The sequence below is a fragment of the Lycium barbarum genome, chromosome 8 (assembly GCF_019175385.1).
Source record: "Lycium barbarum isolate Lr01 chromosome 8, ASM1917538v2, whole genome shotgun sequence".
NCBI classification, from domain to species: domain Eukaryota; kingdom Viridiplantae; phylum Streptophyta; class Magnoliopsida; order Solanales; family Solanaceae; genus Lycium; species Lycium barbarum.
In genome coordinates this window covers 100950859-100970131 of record NC_083344.1, presented here as the reverse complement: position 1 = coordinate 100970131, position 19273 = coordinate 100950859, and the positions used below count along the sequence as shown (strand labels likewise).

General features: G+C 36.9%; 1 protein-coding gene across 14 annotated transcripts in view; it reads right to left on the bottom strand.

Moving 5' to 3' along the window:
• Positions 1-756: 756 nt before the first annotated feature.
• Positions 757-19273, bottom strand: part of LOC132606445 (uncharacterized) — a 28973-nt gene continuing 10456 nt past the window's right edge. For 4 of the 14 annotated variants that reach the window (XM_060319955.1, XM_060319951.1, XM_060319949.1 and 1 more), the window contains 14 exons: positions 17975-18076; positions 17123-17482; positions 15376-15477; positions 14524-14883; positions 12767-12868; positions 11916-12275; positions 10078-10179; positions 9226-9585; positions 7467-7568; positions 6616-6975; positions 5504-5863; positions 3738-3824; positions 2886-3245; positions 757-1504 (listed from right to left, as the gene is read on the bottom strand). In XM_060319955.1, coding sequence (XP_060175938.1) covers positions 971-1504; positions 2886-3245; positions 3738-3824; positions 5504-5863; positions 6616-6975; positions 7467-7568; positions 9226-9585; positions 10078-10179; positions 11916-12275; positions 12767-12868; positions 14524-14883; positions 15376-15477; positions 17123-17482; positions 17975-18076 — 3651 coding nt within the window. In that variant the 3' untranslated portion in view covers positions 757-970. Of the gene's footprint in view, positions 1572-2885; positions 3246-3737; positions 3825-5503; positions 5864-6615; positions 6976-7466; positions 7569-9225; positions 9586-10077; positions 10180-11915; positions 12276-12766; positions 12869-14523; positions 14884-15375; positions 15478-17122; positions 17483-17974; positions 18077-19273 lie in introns of all 14 variants that reach the window. The other 10 variants (XM_060319953.1, XM_060319954.1, XM_060319950.1 and 7 more) reach the window with 10 other exon arrangements.

Genomic DNA, 19273 nt, shown 5'->3' with positions numbered 1-19273 from the left:
AGTGCTAAAAGTTTTGCATTGTCCGACATAATTTCTGTGGATGTATGATACATATGCCAAAGTTAAACATAAACTATGCCGGACGAAATAAAAAATTGCACTGTTTTTCAAATTATGTTGAGTGTTACAAGATTTGTCTTGTCCGGCATAATTTCTGTTTATGTTATGACACATATGCCGAAATTAAATATAATAGATGCCTTGCGAAATCTAATTTATACCGCGCCAAAAATGCTGAAGGGCAAAAATTAAAGACCACCCCGAAATAGGGACATTTGTGCGAATGCCCCAATCATGGCTGCTTTTATTTTTATAAGTGGGCCAAAAAATTTGTTGGGCTTTTAAAGCTGTGTCACGTAGATATTATGCAAGATGAGTTGTTAAAGTGCCAACCTACTTGCTTTTCTTGGAGCTGTATTGTGGTTAACTAAGCAAAATTCAGGGGAGACAAATGAAAAGAACACTTCTTATTATGGGATTTTAAAATTATTCAAGTCTCGCAACCAGTCTTGCCTAAGTAAAATTACATTCTGCTTGTTTCCACTTTATTTACAAAGATTCATTACAAGAAAAACTGCGGAAGCCTTTTGACTCATCCAGCACTTTTGTGCTTTTCTTCTTTATGTACTTTTTAAGCTCTTCATTTCGTACTATGAATAAAGTCCATATTTAACGATGCGGCAAAGCCTGTATAGCTGGTAAATTAGAAGAAAGGACAACTATAAAAAAATAGACATGAAGAAATAAAAAGCCAAGTTAAAAGTAGAAGCTCTGATTGCTCATACCAACTGATTATACACAGTGATATCTCACCTTTCAGACATAAACTTATGCTCTTTTTTCCTTCCCAGTTACTAAGCAACTAAGTTTCAGAGAACAAAGTTGCTTCAACAGCACATCCCCTAAATAAGACCAAACACCTTCACATACCCTGATAAAAGTGCATATTTGCATAACCCAAAGCCCACGTTCAACCAGTAAAACTCATCATTTCTTGAAGTTTTGCCAAGTGCTTCCTACCGCTAAGATGTGAAGCCATATCAATCTCGCTAAGGCATTTAATGCTACAAAAACTACACCACAGCTTAGAATTATGAGTAGCACCACCAGCATTCCTCAGTTGCTCCTGCTTTCGATGTTGTCCAGCAGCGCCCAGTTGGACCTTTTCTTTAGGTTTTTCATTAGTACTGTGCTTTCTTTGTGCACCAGGTGCAAGTTTTACTTGCTCCTGCTTAAGCTTGTCTGGCATATTTGAAGTAATAGGTGGGTTTCTTTCAGTTTTGGCCGTTTTCTTGCAAGTTTTCAGCTCTTCACACTTTTCCTCATGTCTCCATAGAAGATGGCACTTCAAGTCATGCTCTGACTTAGTTGTCACTTGACATACCGCACAAGTCCACTCTGTCTGAACTTTCTTTACGGCATTAGTTTCTGGGAGTTTTATCTCCTCGGCATCTGCTGGAAGCGCAGTTTCCTTCATCTGCACAGCAGTTGCTTTCTTTTCAATCTGAATTGGAGTTTCCTTCACACTTTTAACGTGCAGTTCCAGAGGGTACATTTTAATCACTGGAATACTATAGAAAAATAAATACTAGGCAGGAATAGAGGCAGTATTAACGTTTAAAAGAATCAAAAGGTTCAATTCTATCCCTCTTTTAGTGGCTTCAAATGTTAGACAGCAGAAACTGAGTTCCAAATTGTTTTAGCATATGGAGCTTCTTCTTTAGTTTAAACGATAATGTTTCTTGATCTCGGTGTGCATTATCAATTGCCATCTTCCTCATTTAGCTTGATTGATCAGCGTAAATCGTTGCCTTCATATACAGCTAAGCCTCACTTTTCCTAACATGACCACCAAGAGTATCAGTGGCAGCTAATTAGCTATTCTCATGGAAACATCAAGCTCTCCTCTTTTGATCAATCGCTTGCTTAAGATCTACCCTTATTGTTTGCTCAACAATTGCATCCCGAGCGATGTTAAGGCATAATATATCCCAAAAAAGGACCAAGGAAATTTTAGGGTTAAGAATGATACCCCCTCCGTTTAATTTGTTTATCTTACTTTCCTTTTTGGTTTGTTTAAAAAAGAATGTCACTTTCTATATTTAGTTACTCTTTACCCCAATATATCCAACATGGCATTTTTAAGCACACAAGATTCAAAGGGCATTTCGGTATATTACACGCCTCTTTTGTTTAAGACTACGAGATTCAAGTCTTATTTCTTTTTCGGGAAACAGTGCAAATATACCCCTTAACTTTGTGATGTAGAGCAAACATACCCCTCATTGAAAAAGTGGTGCATATATGCCCCTGCTGTTACACAAATGGTGCAAATATACCCTTTTTGCTGACAGAATTTGTTAAAAAATTAACTAGCTTATTTCTTAATTAAAAAAATGCCGCGTGCTTTAAAAAAAAAAAATTCTACGTATTTTTTTAAGTAGACTTATTTTTCAAAGCCACGGTATTTTTTTTTTTTTGGTGGGTCGGGTCTGGTTCATTTTAAAAAAAGGGTACACTTATTTTTTTGAATCCAAGGGATTTTTATTTTTAAACGAACGAGACAACCCATAGAAAAAATAAATTACCTCATGGCAAAAAAAAAAAAGTCTACATAAAATAAATGGATAGATTTATTTTTGTAAATCCACGGACATTTTCTTAATTAAAAGATAAGCTAAATGATTTTTCAAAAATTTCTGGCAGCGAAAAGGGTATATTTGCACCATTTGTGTAGCGGCAGGGGTATATATGAACCAGTTTTTTAACAAGGGCATCTGCTCTAAATCGCAAAATTGAGGGGTATATTTGCACCTTTGTCCTTATCTTTGTAAACTCTGTGCCGAGTCAAACTAAGACAAACAAATCGAAACGGATGGAGTAACCTGTTTGGGCTCAGCTGCTTCATTGGCAACGTGCTCTGATCGTGCTGCAGCTTCATGCTTGACTTTCTCCTGATTAAGCTGATTAGAATTTGTTGTAACAGGTGAGCTTCCTTCACTTTTGGCCGTTTGCTGGCAAGTTTTCAGCCCTTCACTCTTTGCTTTATGTTTCCTTCCATTAAGATGGGACTTCAAGATTTGCTCTGAGGTGGCTGTCACTTGGCATACTGCACAAGTCCACTCTGTCTGAACTTGCTTTGAAGATATAATCCTTGGAAGTCTAATCTCTTCAGCATCTGCTGGAACTGTCATTTCCTTGACCTGCACTCCTGTCGTTTTCTTCTCAATCGGAATTGGAGATCCCTGCAGTTGCACAGACATCTTAATCGCTGGTGTACAGATTACTTTTGCTTGAATACAGAAACACAAAAACTAGGATAGAATAAAGGTGGTACTGACGTTTTACGAGCATTAATTATCTCCCCTTTCTAATGGCTTCAAATGTTTACAGGAGAAACAGAGGCTCAAGCCCATACTAAGATCTATGAAACTAATGCAAACTTCAAAAAGGATTAATTTTACAAAATGCACCACTTTAACTTTCAGGTTGCTCGGCGATTATTTTAGCATGAACAAGGTTTCTTCTTGGCCTAAATGATAAGGCACTTTAGCTTGATGGATGAGCCTACTTTTTGTTTTCATATACAGTAAGCTTCACCTCAAGCTCTCCTCTTGTCATCAATCATGAATTAGCAGCTTGTTTAATGTTTCATCTATCAAGGCATCTAGAGCAATACTTGTGAACAAATAATATTCCAAAAGAAGTAAGGAAATTCAAGGGTTAAGAAATATAACCTGTTTGGTCTCAGCAGCTTCATGTTTTGCCGTATGCTCCGTCACTTTGATATCTTCCCAAACAGGATGACTCCCTTCACATTCTCTCTGATTAGGGGTAATGTGCTTGTTATATATGGGATTTTAAGGAATGAAAGCATGTCAAGAGACCAAAAAAAATTCACTACAAACAAACAAGTAATTAGTTCTGTTGTTAACAAAAGGAAAATTCAGACTTTTTGATGCTTTATTTGAGAAAACCAACTGCATAATGTTTATTACAATAACCTTGTAATAACCTACTTCTCATGTACATAAAATAGTCTAAGGGTTGGAAGGTACACAACATCTATGCAAACAAATCATTCGTGAATTTGCTGGAAATAAGCAAATCTCCAAAAATAGTCCATGATATCATTGTTAGGATCAAGCGCGCACCATCACAACAAAACCTATAGCTGGTACCAAAAATCACAACTTTATTTCTTCACCCATACCATCAAGCAACATGTGCGAATCCGTCTTGGGCCTCGCTATAGGCAAGATGTTGGTGTTAGCCAACAACCCCCCCCCCCCCCCCCAAAACCAAAAACCCGAGGTTCAAATTGTTTTAGCACATATGGAGCTTCTTCTTAAGTTTAAATGATAATGTTTCTTGATCCCGGTGTGCATTATCAATTGCCATCTTCCTCGTTTAGCTTGATTTATCAGCGTAAATCGTTGTCTTCATATACAGCTAAGCCTCACTTTTCCTGACTTGACCACCAAGAGTATCAGTAGCAGCTAATTAGCTATTCTCATGGAAACATCAAGCTCCTCTTTTGACCAATCACTTGCTTAAGATCTACCCTTATTGTTTGCTCAACAATTGCATCCCGAGCGATGTTAAGGCATAATATATCCCAAAAAAGGACCAAGGAAATTTTAGGGTTAAGAATGATACCCCCTCCGTTTAAATTTGTTTATCTTACTTTCCTTTTTGGTCTATTTAAAAAAGAATGTTACTTTCTATATTTAGTAGCTCTTTACCCCAATATATCCAACATGGCATATTTAAGCTCACAAGATTCAAAGGGCATTTTGGTACATTACACGCATCTTTTGTTTAAGACTACGAGATTCAAGTCTTCTTTATTTTTTGGGAAACGGTGCAATATACTCCTCGACTTTGTGATTTAGAGCAGATATACCCCTCGTTAAAAAAGTGGTGCATATATACCCCTGCCGTTACACAAATGGTGCAAATATACCATTTTCGTTGACAGAATTTGTCAAAAAATTATTTAGCTTATTTTTTAAATAAAAAATTTCCCCGTGCCTCAAAAACAATTTAAATAGCCTTATTTTTCAAAGCCACGTGGTATTGTTTTTTCCCTGGTGGGTTGGGACTAGTTCATTTTTAAAAAAGGGTAGACTTATTCCTTGAAGCCAAGGAGATTATTTTTTTTAAACGAACGAGATAACCCACTAGAGAAAACAAATTACCTCGTGGCAAAAAATAAAATAAAAAGTCTATTTAAAAAAAATGGGTAGACTTATTTTTTTAAATCCACGGACATTTTCTTAATTAAAATATAAACTAAATGATTTTTCAAAAATTTCTGGCAGCGAAAAGGGTATATTTGCACCATTAGTGTAACGGCAGGGGTATATATGAACCAGTTTTTTAACAAGGGCATCTGCTCTAAATCGCAAAATTGAGGGGTATATTTGCACCTTTGTCCTTATCTTTGTAAACTCTGTGCCAAGTCAAACTAAGACAAACAAATCGAAACGGATGGAATAACCTGTTTGGGCTCAGCTGCTTCATTGGCAACGTGCTCTGATCGTGCTGCAGCTTCATGCTTGACTTTCTCCTGATTAAGCTGATTAGAATTTGTTGTAACAGGTGAGCTTCCTTCACTTTTGGCCGTTTGCTGGCAAGTTTTCAGCCCTTCACTCTTTGCTTTATGTTTCCTTCCATTAAGATGGGACTTCAAGATTTGCTCTGAGGTGGCTGTCACTTGGCATACTGCACAAGTCCACTCTGTCTGAACTTGCTTTGAAGATATAATCCTGGGAAGTCTAATCTCTTCAGCATCTGCTGGAACTGTCATTTCCTTGACCTGCACTCCTGTCGTTTTCTTCTCAATCGGAATTGGATATCCCTGCAGTTGCACAGACATCTTAATCGCTGGTGTACAGATTACTTTTGCTTGAATACAGAAACACAAAAACTAGGATAGAATAAAGGTGGTACTGACGTTTTACGAGCATTAATTATCTCCCCTTTCTAATGGCTTCAAATGTTTACAGGAGAAACAGAGGCTCAAGCCCATACTAAGATCTATGAAACTAATGCAAACTTCAAAAAGGATTAATTTTACAAAATGCACCACTTTAACTTTCAGGTTGCTCGGCGATTATTTTAGCATGAACAAGGTTTCTTCTTGGCCTAAATGATAAGGCACTTTAGCTTGATGGATGAGCCTACTTTTTGTTTTCATATACAGTAAGCTTCACCTCAAGCTCTCCTCTTTTCATCAATCATGAATTAGCCGCTTGTTTAATGTTTCATCTATCAAGGCATCTAGAGCAATACTTGTGAACACATAAAATTCCAAAAGAAGTAAGGAAATTCAGGGGTTAAGGAATGAAAGCATGTGAAGAGACAAAAATAAATTCACTAAAAACAAACAAGTAATCAGTTATGATGTTAACAAAACGAAAATTCAGACTTTTTGATGCTTTATTTGCACCTTTGTGTAACGTTAGGGGTATATATGCACCAGTTTTTTAACAAGGGGTATATCTGCTCTAAATCGCAAAATTGAGGGGTATATTTGCACCTTTGCCCTTATTTTTTTAAACTCTATGCCAAGTCAAACTAAGACAAACAAATCGAAACGGATGGAGTAACCTGTTTGGGCTCAGCTGCTTCATTGGCAACGTGCTCTGATCGTGCTGCAGCTTCATGCTTGACTTTCTCCTGATTAAGCTGATTAGAATTTGTTGTAACAGGTGAGCTTCCTTCACTTTTGGCCGTTTGCTGGCAAGTTTTCAGCCCTTCACTCTTTGCTTTATGTTTCCTTCCATTGAGATGGGACTTCAAGATTTGCTCTGAGGTGGCTGTCACTTGGCATACTGCACAAGTCCACTCTGTCTGAACTTGCTTTGAAGATATAATCCTGGGAAGTCTAATCTCTTCAGCATCTGCTGGAACTGTCATTTCCTTGACCTGCACTCCTGTCGTTTTCTTCTCAATCGGAATTGGATATCCCTGCAGTTGCACAGACATCTTAATCGCTGGTGTACAGATTACTTTTGCTTGAATACAGAAACACAAAACTAGGATAGAATAAAGGTGGTACTGATGTTTTAAGAGCACTAATTGTCTTCCTTTTCTAATGGCTTCAAATGTTTATAGGAGAAACAGAGGCTCGAGGCCATACTAAGATCTATGAAACTAATGAAAACTTCAAAAAGGATTAATTTTACAAAATACACAACTTTAACATTCAGGTTGCTCGGCGATTACTTTAGCATGAACAAGGTTTCTTCTTGGCCTAAATGATAATGCACTTTAGCTTGATGGATGAGCCTACTTTTTGTTTTGATATACAGTGAGCTCCACCTCAAGCTCTCCTCTTGTCATCAATCATGAATTAGCAGCTTGTTTAATGTTTCATCTATCAAGGCATCTAGAGCAATACTTGTGAACACATAAAATTCCAAAAGAAGTAAGGAAATTCAGGGGTTAAGAAATCTAACCTGTTTGGTATCAGCAGCTTCACGTTTTGCCATATGCTCCATCACTTTGATATCTTCCAAAACAGGATGGCTCCCTTCACATTCTCTCTGATTAGGGGTAATCTGGTTGTAATTTATGGGATTTTAAGGAATGAAAGCATGTGAAGAGACAAAAATAAATTCACTAAAAACAAACAAGTAATCAGTTATGATGTTAACAAAACGAAAATTCAGACTTTTTGATGCTTTATTTGAGAAAACCAACTGCATAATGTTTATTACAATAACCTACTTCTCATGTACATAAAATAGTTTAAGGGTTGGAAGGTACACAACATCTATGCAAACAAATCATTCGTGAATTTGCTGGAAATAAGCAAATCTCCAAAAATAGTCCATGATATCATTGTTAGGATCAAGCGCGCACCATCACAACAAAACCTATAGCTGGTACCAAAAATCACAACTTTATTTCTTCACCCATACCATCAAGCAACATGTGCGAATCCGTCTTGGGCCTCGCTATAGGCAAGATGTTGGTGTTAGCCAACAACCCCCCCCCCCCCCCCCCCCCAAAACCAAAAACCCGAGGTTCAAATTGTTTTAGCACATATGGAGCTTCTTCTTAAGTTTAAATGATAATGTTTCTTGATCCCGGTGTGCATTATCAATTGCCATCTTCCTCGTTTAGCTTGATTTATCAGCGTAAATCGTTGTCTTCATATACAGCTAAGCCTCACTTTTCCTGACTTGACCACCAAGAGTATCAGTAGCAGCTAATTAGCTATTCTCATGGAAACATCAAGCTCCTCTTTTGACCAATCACTTGCTTAAGATCTACCCTTATTGTTTGCTCAACAATTGCATCCCGAGCGATGTTAAGGCATAATATATCCCAAAAAAGGACCAAGGAAATTTTAGGGTTAAGAATGATACCCCCTCCGTTTAAATTTGTTTATCTTACTTTCCTTTTTGGTCTATTTAAAAAAGAATGTTACTTTCTATATTTAGTAGCTCTTTACCCCAATATATCCAACATGGCATATTTAAGCTCACAAGATTCAAAGGGCATTTTGGTACATTACACGCATCTTTTGTTTAAGACTACGAGATTCAAGTCTTCTTTATTTTTTGGGAAACGGTGCAATATACTCCTCGACTTTGTGATTTAGAGCAGATATACCCCTCGTTAAAAAAGTGGTGCATATATACCCCTGCCGTTACACAAATGGTGCAAATATACCATTTTCGTTGACAGAATTTGTCAAAAAATTATTTAGCTTATTTTTTAAATAAAAAATTTCCCCGTGCCTCAAAAACAATTTAAATAGCCTTATTTTTCAAAGCCACGTGGTATTGTTTTTTCCCTGGTGGGTTGGGACTAGTTCATTTTTAAAAAAGGGTAGACTTATTCCTTGAAGCCAAGGAGATTATTTTTTTTAAACGAACGAGATAACCCACTAGAGAAAACAAATTACCTCGTGGCAAAAAATAAAATAAAAAGTCTATTTAAAAAAAATGGGTAGACTTATTTTTTTAAATCCACGGACATTTTCTTAATTAAAATATAAACTAAATGATTTTTCAAAAATTTCTGGCAGCGAAAAGGGTATATTTGCACCATTAGTGTAACGGCAGGGGTATATATGAACCAGTTTTTTAACAAGGGCATCTGCTCTAAATCGCAAAATTGAGGGGTATATTTGCACCTTTGTCCTTATCTTTGTAAACTCTGTGCCAAGTCAAACTAAGACAAACAAATCGAAACGGATGGAATAACCTGTTTGGGCTCAGCTGCTTCATTGGCAACGTGCTCTGATCGTGCTGCAGCTTCATGCTTGACTTTCTCCTGATTAAGCTGATTAGAATTTGTTGTAACAGGTGAGCTTCCTTCACTTTTGGCCGTTTGCTGGCAAGTTTTCAGCCCTTCACTCTTTGCTTTATGTTTCCTTCCATTAAGATGGGACTTCAAGATTTGCTCTGAGGTGGCTGTCACTTGGCATACTGCACAAGTCCACTCTGTCTGAACTTGCTTTGAAGATATAATCCTGGGAAGTCTAATCTCTTCAGCATCTGCTGGAACTGTCATTTCCTTGACCTGCACTCCTGTCATTTTCTTCTCAATCGGAATTGGAGATCCCTGCAGTTGCACAGACATCTTAATCGCTGGTGTACAGATTACTTTTGCTTGAATACAGAAACACAAAAACTAGGATAGAATAAAGGTGGTACTGACGTTTTACGAGCATTAATTATCTCCCCTTTCTAATGGCTTCAAATGTTTACAGGAGAAACAGAGGCTCAAGCCCATACTAAGATCTATGAAACTAATGCAAACTTCAAAAAGGATTAATTTTACAAAATGCACCACTTTAACTTTCAGGTTGCTCGGCGATTATTTTAGCATGAACAAGGTTTCTTCTTGGCCTAAATGATAATGCACTTTAGCTTGATGGATGAGCCTACTTTTTGTTTTGATATACAGTGAGCTCCACCTCAAGCTCTCCTCTTGTCATCAATCATGAATTAGCAGCTTGTTTAATGTTTCATCTATCAAGGCATCTAGAGCAATACTTGTGAACACATAAAATTCCAAAAGAAGTAAGGAAATTCAGGGGTTAAGAAATCTAACCTGTTTGGTATCAGCAGCTTCACGTTTTGCCATATGCTCCATCACTTTGATATCTTCCAAAACAGGATGGCTCCCTTCACATTCTCTCTGATTAGGGGTAATCTGGTTGTAATTTATGGGATTTTAAGGAATGAAAGCATGTGAAGAGACAAAAATAAATTCACTAAAAACAAACAAGTAATCAGTTATGATGTTAACAAAACGAAAATTCAGACTTTTTGATGCTTTATTTGAGAAAACCAACTGCATAATGTTTATTACAATAACCTACTTCTCATGTACATAAAATAGTTTAAGGGTTGGAAGGTACACAACATCTATGCAAACAAATCATTCGTGAATTTGCTGGAAATAAGCAAATCTCCAAAAATAGTTCATGATATCATTGTTAGGATCAAGCGCGCACCATCACAACAAAACCTATAGCTGGTACCAAAAAACACAACTTTATTTCTTCACCCATACCATCAAGCAACATGTGCGAATCCGTCTTGGGCCTCGCTATAGGCAAGATGTTGGTGTTAGCCAACAACCCCCCCCCCAAAAACCAAAAACCCGAGGTTCAAATTGTTTTAGCAGATATGGAGCTTCTTCTTCAGTTTAAATGATAATGTTTCTTGATCCCGGTGTGCATTATCAATTGCCATCTTCCTCGTTTAGCTTGATTTATCAGCGTAAATCGTTGTCTTCATATACAGCTAAGCCTCACTTTTCCTGACTTGACCACCAAGAGTATCAGTAGCAGCTAATTAGCTATTCTCATGGAAACATCAAGCTCCTCTTTTGACCAATCACTTGCTTAAGATCTACCCTTATTGTTTGCTCAACAATTGCATCCCGAGCGATGTTAAGGCACAATGTATCCCAAAAAAGGACCAAGGAAATTTTAGGGTTAAGAATGATACCCCCTCCGTTTAAATTTGTTTATCTTACTTTCCTTTTTGGTCTATTTAAAAAAGAATGTTACTTTCTATATTTAGTAACTCTTTACCCCAATATATCCAACATGGCATATTTAAGCTCACAAGATTCAAAGGGCATTTTGGTACATTACACACATCTTTTGTTTAAGACTACGAGATTCAAGTCTTCTTTATTTTTTGGGAAACGGTGCAATATACTCCTCGACTTTGTGATTTAGAGCAGATATACCCCTCGTTAAAAAAGTGGTGCATATATACCCCTGCCGTTACACAAATGGTGCAAATATACCATTTTCGTTGACAGAATTTGTCAAAATATTATTTAGCTTATTTTTTAAATAAAAAATTTCCCCGTGCCTCAAAATAAATTTAAATAGCCTTATTTTTCAAAGCCACGTGGTATTTTTTTTTCCCTGGTGGGTTGGGACTAGTTCATTTTTAAAAAAGGGTAGACTTATTCCTTGAAGCCAAGGAGATTTTTTTTTTAAACGAACGAGATAACCCACTAGAGAAAACAAATTACCTCGTGGCAAAAAATAAAATAAAAAGTCTATTTAAAAAAAATGGGTAGACTTATTTTTTAAAATCCACGGACATTTTCTTAATTAAAATATAAACTAAATGATTTTTCAAAAACTTCTGGCAGCGAAAAGGGTATATTTGCACCATTAGTGTAACGGCAGGGGTATATATGAACCAGTTTTTTAACAAGGGCATCTGCTCTAAATCGCAAAATTGAGGGGTATATTTGCACCTTTGTGTAACGTTAGGGGTATATATGCACCAGTTTTTTAACAAGGGGTATATCTGCTCTAAATCGCAAAATTGAGGGGTATATTTGCACCTTTGCCCTTATTTTTTTAAACTCTGTGCCAAGTCAAACTAAGACAAACAAATCGAAACGGATGGAGTAACCTGTTTGGGCTCAGCTGCTTCATTGGCAACGTGCTCTGATCGTGCTGCAGCTTCATGCTTGACTTTCTCCTGATTAAGCTGATTAGGATTTGTTGTAACAGGTGAGCTTCCTTCACTTTTGGCCGTTTGCTGGCAAGTTTTCAGCCCTTCACTCTTTGCTTTATGTTTCCTTCCATTCAGATGGGACTTCAAGATTTGCTCTGAGGTGGCTGTCACTTGGCATACTGCACAAGTCCACTCTGTCTGAACTTGCTTTGAAGATATAATCCTGGGAAGTCTAATCTCTTCAGCATCTGCTGGAACTGTCATTTCCTTGACCTGCACTCCTGTCGTTTTCTTCTCAATCGGAATTGGATATCCCTGCAGTTGCACAGACATCTTAATCGCTGGTGTACAGATTACTTTTGCTTGAATACAGAAACACAAAACTAGGATAGAATAAAGGTGGTACTGATGTTTTAAGAGCACTAATTGTCTTCCTTTTCTAATGGCTTCAAATGTTTATAGGAGAAACAGAGGCTCGAGGCCATACTAAGATCTATGAAACTAATGAAAACTTCAAAAAGGATTAATTTTACAAAATACACAACTTTAACATTCAGGTTGCTCGGCGATTACTTTAGCATGAACAAGGTTTCTTCTTGGCCTAAATGATAATGCACTTTAGCTTGATGGATGAGCCTACTTTTTGTTTTGATATACAGTGAGCTCCACCTCAAGCTCTCCTCTTGTCATCAATCATGAATTAGCAGCTTGTTTAATGTTTCATCTATCAAGGCATCTAGAGCAATACTTGTGAACACATAAAATTCCAAAAGAAGTAAGGAAATTCAGTGGTTAAGAAATCTAACCTGTTTGGTATCAGCAGCTTCACGTTTTGCCATATGCTCCATCACTTTGATATCTTCCAAAACAGGATGGCTCCCTTCACATTCTCTCTGATTAGGGGTAATCTGGTTGTAATTTATGGGATTTTAAGGAATGAAAGCATGTGAAGAGACAAAAATAAATTCACTAAAAACAAACAAGTAATCAGTTATGATGTTAACAAAACGAAAATTCAGACTTTTTGATGCTTTATTTGAGAAAACCAACTGCATAATGTTTATTACAATAACCTACTTCTCATGTACATAAAATAGTTTAAGGGTTGGAAGGTACACAACATCTATGCAAACAAATCATTCGTGAATTTGCTGGAAATAAGCAAATCTCCAAAAATAGTCCATGATATCATTGTTAGGATCAAGCGCGCACCATCACAACAAAACCTATAGCTGGTACCAAAAATCACAACTTTATTTCTTCACCCATACCATCAAGCAACATGTGCGAATCCGTCTTGGGCCTCGCTATAGGCAAGATGTTGGTGTTAGCCAACAACCCCCCCCCCCCCCCCCCCAAAACCAAAAACCCGAGGTTCAAATTGTTTTAGCACATATGGAGCTTCTTCTTCAGTTTAAATGATAATGTTTCTTGATCCCGGTGTGCATTATCAATTGCCATCTTCCTCGTTTAGCTTGATTTATCAGCGTAAATCGTTGTCTTCATATACAGCTAAGCCTCACTTTTCCTGACTTGACCACCAAGAGTATCAGTAGCAGCTAATTAGCTATTCTCATGGAAACATCAAGCTCCTCTTTTGACCAATCACTTGCTTAAGATCTACCCTTATTGTTTGCTCAACAATTGCATCCCGAGCGATGTTAAGGCATAATATATCCCAAAAAAGGACCAAGGAAATTTTAGGGTTAAGAATGATACCCCCTCCGTTTAAATTTGTTTATCTTACTTTCCTTTTTGGTCTATTTAAAAAGGAATGTTACTTTCTATATTTAGTAACTCTTTACCCCAATATATCCAACATGGCATATTTAAGCTCACAAGATTCAAAGGGCATTTTGGTACATTACACACATCTTTTGTTTAAGACTACGAGATTCAAGTCTTCTTTATTTTTTGGGAAACGGTGCAATATACTCCTCGACTTTGTGATTTAGAGCAGATATACCCCTCGTTAAAAAAGTGGTGCATATATACCCCTGCCGTTACACAAATGGTGCAAATATACCATTTTCGTTGACAGAATTTGTCAAAAAATTATTTAGCTTATTTTTTAAATAAAAAATTTCCCCGTGCCTCAAAAACAATTTAAATAGCCTTATTTTTCAAAGCCACGTGGTATTGTTTTTTCCCTGGTGGGTTGGGACTAGTTCATTTTTAAAAAAGGGTAGACTTATTCCTTGAAGCCAAGGAGATTATGTTTTTTAAACGAACGAGATAACCCACTAGAGAAAACAAATTACCTCGTGGCAAAAAATAAAATAAAAAGTCTATTTAAAAAAAATGGGTAGACTTATTTTTTTAAATCCACGGACAATTTCTTAATTAAAATATAAACTAAATGATTTTTCAAAAATTTCTGGCAGCGAAAAGGGTATATTTGCACCATTAGTGTAACGGCAGGGGTATATATGAACCAGTTTTTTAACAAGGGCATCTGCTCTAAATCGCAAAATTGAGGGGTATATTTGCACCTTTGTCCTTATCTTTGTAAACTCTGTGCCAAGTCAAACTAAGACAAACAAATCGAAACGGATGGAATAACCTGTTTGGGCTCAGCTGCTTCATTGGCAACGTGCTCTGATCGTGCTGCAGCTTCATGCTTGACTTTCTCCTGATTAAGCTGATTAGAATTTGTTGTAACAGGTGAGCTTCCTTCACTTTTGGCCGTTTGCTGGCAAGTTTTCAGCCCTTCACTCTTTGCTTTATGTTTCCTTCCATTAAGATGGGACTTCAAGATTTGCTCTGAGGTGGCTGTCACTTGGCATACTGCACAAGTCCACTCTGTCTGAACTTGCTTTGAAGATATAATCCTGGGAAGTCTAATCTCTTCAGCATCTGCTGGAACTGTCATTTCCTTGACCTGCACTCCTGTCGTTTTCTTCTCAATCGGAATTGGAGATCCCTGCAGTTGCACAGACATCTTAATCGCTGGTGTACAGATTACTTTTGCTTGAATACAGAAACACAAAAACTAGGATAGAATAAAGGTGGTACTGACGTTTTACGAGCATTAATTATCTCCCCTTTCTAATGGCTTCAAATGTTTACAGGAGAAACAGAGGCTCAAGCCCATACTAAGATCTATGAAACTAATGCAAACTTCAAAAAGGATTAATTTTACAAAATGCACCACTTTAACTTTCAGGTTGCTCGGCGATTATTTTAGCATGAACAAGGTTTCTTCTTGGCCTAAATGATAATGCACTTTAGCTTGATGGATGAGCCTACTTTTTGTTTTGATATACAGTGAGCTCCACCTCAAGCTCTCCTCTTGTCATCAATCATGAATTAGCAGCTTGTTTAATGTTTCATCTATCAAGGCATCTAGAGCAATACTTGTGAACACATAAAATTCCAAAAGAAGTAAGGAAATTCAGGGGTTAAGAAATCTAACCTGTTTGGTATCAGCAGCTTCACGTTTTGCCATATGCTCCATCACTTTGATATCTTCCAAAACAGGATGGCTCCCTTCACATTCTCTCTGATTAGGGGTAATCTGGTTGTAATTTATGGGATTTTAAGGAATGAAAGCATGTGAAGAGACAAAAATAAATTCACTAAAAACAAACAAGTAATCAGTTATGATGTTAACAAAACGAAAATTCAGACTTTTTGATGCTTTATTTGAGAAAACCAACTGCATAATGTTTATTACAATAACCTACTTCTCATGTACATAAAATAGTTTAAGGGTTGGAAGGTACACAACATCTATGCAAACAAATCATTCGTGAATTTGCTGGAAATAAGCAAATCTCCAAAAATAGTTCATGATATCATTGTTAGGATCAAGCGCGCACCATCACAACAAAACCTATAGCTGGTACCAAAAAACACAACTTTATTTCTTCACCCATACCATCAAGCAACATGTGCGAATCCGTCTTGGGCCTCGCTATAGGCAAGATGTTGGTGTTAGCCAACAACCCCCCCCAAAAACCAAAAACCCGAGGTTCAAATTGTTTTAGCAGATATGGAGCTTCTTCTTAAGTTTAAATGATAATGTTTCTTGATCCCGGTGTGCATTATCAATTGCCATCTTCCTCGTTTAGCTTGATTTATCAGCGTAAATCGTTGTCTTCATATACAGCTAAGCCTCACTTTTCCTGACTTGACCACCAAGAGTATCAGTAGCAGCTAATTAGCTATTCTCATGGAAACATCAAGCTCCTCTTTTGACCAATCACTTGCTTAAGATCTACCCTTATTGTTTGCTCAACAATTGCATCCCGAGCGATGTTAAGGCATAATATATCCCAAAAAAGGACCAAGGAAATTTTAGGGTTAAGAATGATACCCCCTCCGTTTAAATTTGTTTATCTTACTTTCCTTTTTGGTCTATTTAAAAAAGAATGTTACTTTCTATATTTAGTAACTCTTTACCCCAATATATCCAACATGGCATATTTAAGCTCACAAGATTCAAAGGGCATTTTGGTACATTACACACATCTTTTGTTTAAGACTACGAGATTCAAGTCTTCTTTATTTTTTGGGAAACGGTGCAATATACTCCTCGACTTTGTGATTTAGAGCAGATATACCCCTCGTTAAAAAAGTGGTGCATATATACCCCTGCCGTTACACAAATGGTGCAAATATACCATTTTCGTTGACAGATTTTGTCAAAAAATTATTTAGCTTATTTTTTAAATAAAAAATTTCCCCGTGCCTCAAAAACAATTTAAATAGCCTTATTTTTCAAAGCCACGTGGTATTGTTTTTTCCCTGGTGGGTTAGGACTAGTTCATTTTTAAAAAAGGGTAGACTTATTCCTTGAAGCCAAGGAGATTATTTTTTTTAAACGAACGAGATAACCCACTAGAGAAAACAAATTACCTCGTGGCAAAAAATAAAATAAAAAGTCTATTTAAAAAAAATGGGTAGACTTATTTTTTTAAATCCACGGACATTTTCTTAATTAAAATATAAACTAAATGATTTTTCAAAAATTTCTGGCAGCGAAAAGGGTATATTTGCACCATTAGTGTAACGGCAGGGGTATATATGAACCAGTTTTTTAACAAGGGCATCTGCTCTAAATCGCAAAATTGAGGGGTATATTTGCACCTTTGTCCTTATCTTTGTAAACTCTGTGCCAAGTCAAACTAAGACAAACAAATCGAAACGGATGGAATAACCTGTTTGGGCTCAGCTGCTTCATTGGCAACGTGCTCTGATCGTGCTGCAGCTTCATGCTTGACTTTCTCCTGATTAAGCTGATTAGAATTTGTTGTAACAGGTGAGCTTCCTTCACTTTTGGCCGTTTGCTGGCAAGTTTTCAGCCCTTCACTCTTTGCTTTATGTTTCCTTCCATTAAGATGGGACTTCAAGATTTGCTCTGAGGTGGCTGTCACTTGGCATACTGCACAAGTCCACTCTGTCTGAACTTGCTTTGAAGATATAATCCTGGGAAGTCTAATCTCTTCAGCATCTGCTGGAACTGTCATTTCCTTGACCTGCACTCCTGTCGTTTTCTTCTCAATCGGAATTGGAGATCCCTGCAGTTGCACAGACATCTTAATCGCTGGTGTACAGATTACTTTTGCTTGAATACAGAAACACAAAAACTAGGATAGAATAAAGGTGGTACTGACGTTTTACGAGCATTAATTATCTCCCCTTTCTAATGGCTTCAAATGTTTACAGGAGAAACAGAGGCTCAAGCCCATACTAAGATCTATGAAACTAATGCAAACTTCAAAAAGGATTAATTTTACAAAATGCACCACTTTAACTTTCAGGTTGCTCGGCGATTATTTTAGCATGAACAAGGTTTCTTCTTGGCCTAAATGATAATGCACTTTAGCTTGATGGATGAGCCTACTTTTTGTTTTGATATACAGTGAGCTCCACCTCAAGCTCTCCTCTTGTCATCAATCATGAATTAGCAGCTTGTTTAATGTTTCATCTATCAAGGCATCTAGAGCAATACTTGTGAACACATAAAATTCCAAAAGAAGTAAGGAAATTCAGGGGTTAAGAAATCTAACCTGTTTGGTATCAGCAGCTTCACGTTTTGCCATATGCTCCATCACTTTGATATCTTCCAAAACAGGATGGCTCCCTTCACATTCTCTCTGATTAGGGGTAATCTGGTTGTAATTTATGGGATTTTAAGGAATGAAAGCATGTGAAGAGACAAAAATAAATTCACTAAAAACAAACAAGTAATCAGTTATGATGTTAACAAAACGAAAATTCAGACTTTTTGATGCTTTATTTGAGAAAACCAACTGCATAATGTTTATTACAATAACCTACTTCTCATGTACATAAAATAGTTTAAGGGTTGGAAGGTACACAACATCTATGCAAACAAATCATTCGTGAATTTGCTGGAAATAAGCAAATCTCCAAAAATAGTTCATGATATCATTGTTAGGATCAAGCGCGCACCATCACAACAAAACCTATAGCTGGTACCAAAAAACACAACTTTATTTCTTCACCCATACCATCAAGCAACATGTGCGAATCCGTCTTGGGCCTCGCTATAGGCAAGATGTTGGTGTTAGCCAACAACCCCCCCCCAAAAACCAAAAACCCGAGGTTCAAATTGTTTTAGCAGATATGGAGCTTCTTCTTAAGTTTAAATGATAATGTTTCTTGATCCCGGTGTGCATTATCAATTGCCATCTTCCTCGTTTAGCTTGATTTATCAGCGTAAATCGTTGTCTTCATATACAGCTAAGCCTCACTTTTCCTGACTTGACCACCAAGAGTATCAGTAGCAGCTAATTAGCTATTCTCATGGAAACATCAAGCTCCTCTTTTGACCAATCACTTGCTTAAGATCTACCCTTATTGTTTGCTCAACAATTGCATCCCGAGCGATGTTAAGGCACAATATATCCCAAAAAAGGACCAAGGAAATTTTAGGGTTAAGAATGATACCCCCTCCGTTTAAATTTGTTTATCTTACTTTCCTTTTTGGTCTATTTAAAAAAGAATGTTACTTTCTATATTTAGTAACTCTTTACCCCAATATATCCAACATGGCATATTTAAGCTCACAAGATTCAAAGGGCATTTTGGTACATTACACACATCTTTTGTTTAAGACTACGAGATTCAAGTCTTCTTTATTTTTTGGGAAACGCTGCAATATACTCCTCGACTTTGTGATTTAGAGCAGATATACCCCTCGTTAAAAAAGTGGTGCATATATACCCCTGCCGTTACACAAATGGTGCAAATATACCATTTTCGTTGACAGAATTTGTCAAAAAATTATTTAGCTTATTTTTTAAATAAAAAATTTCCCCGTGCCTCAAAATAAATTTAAATAG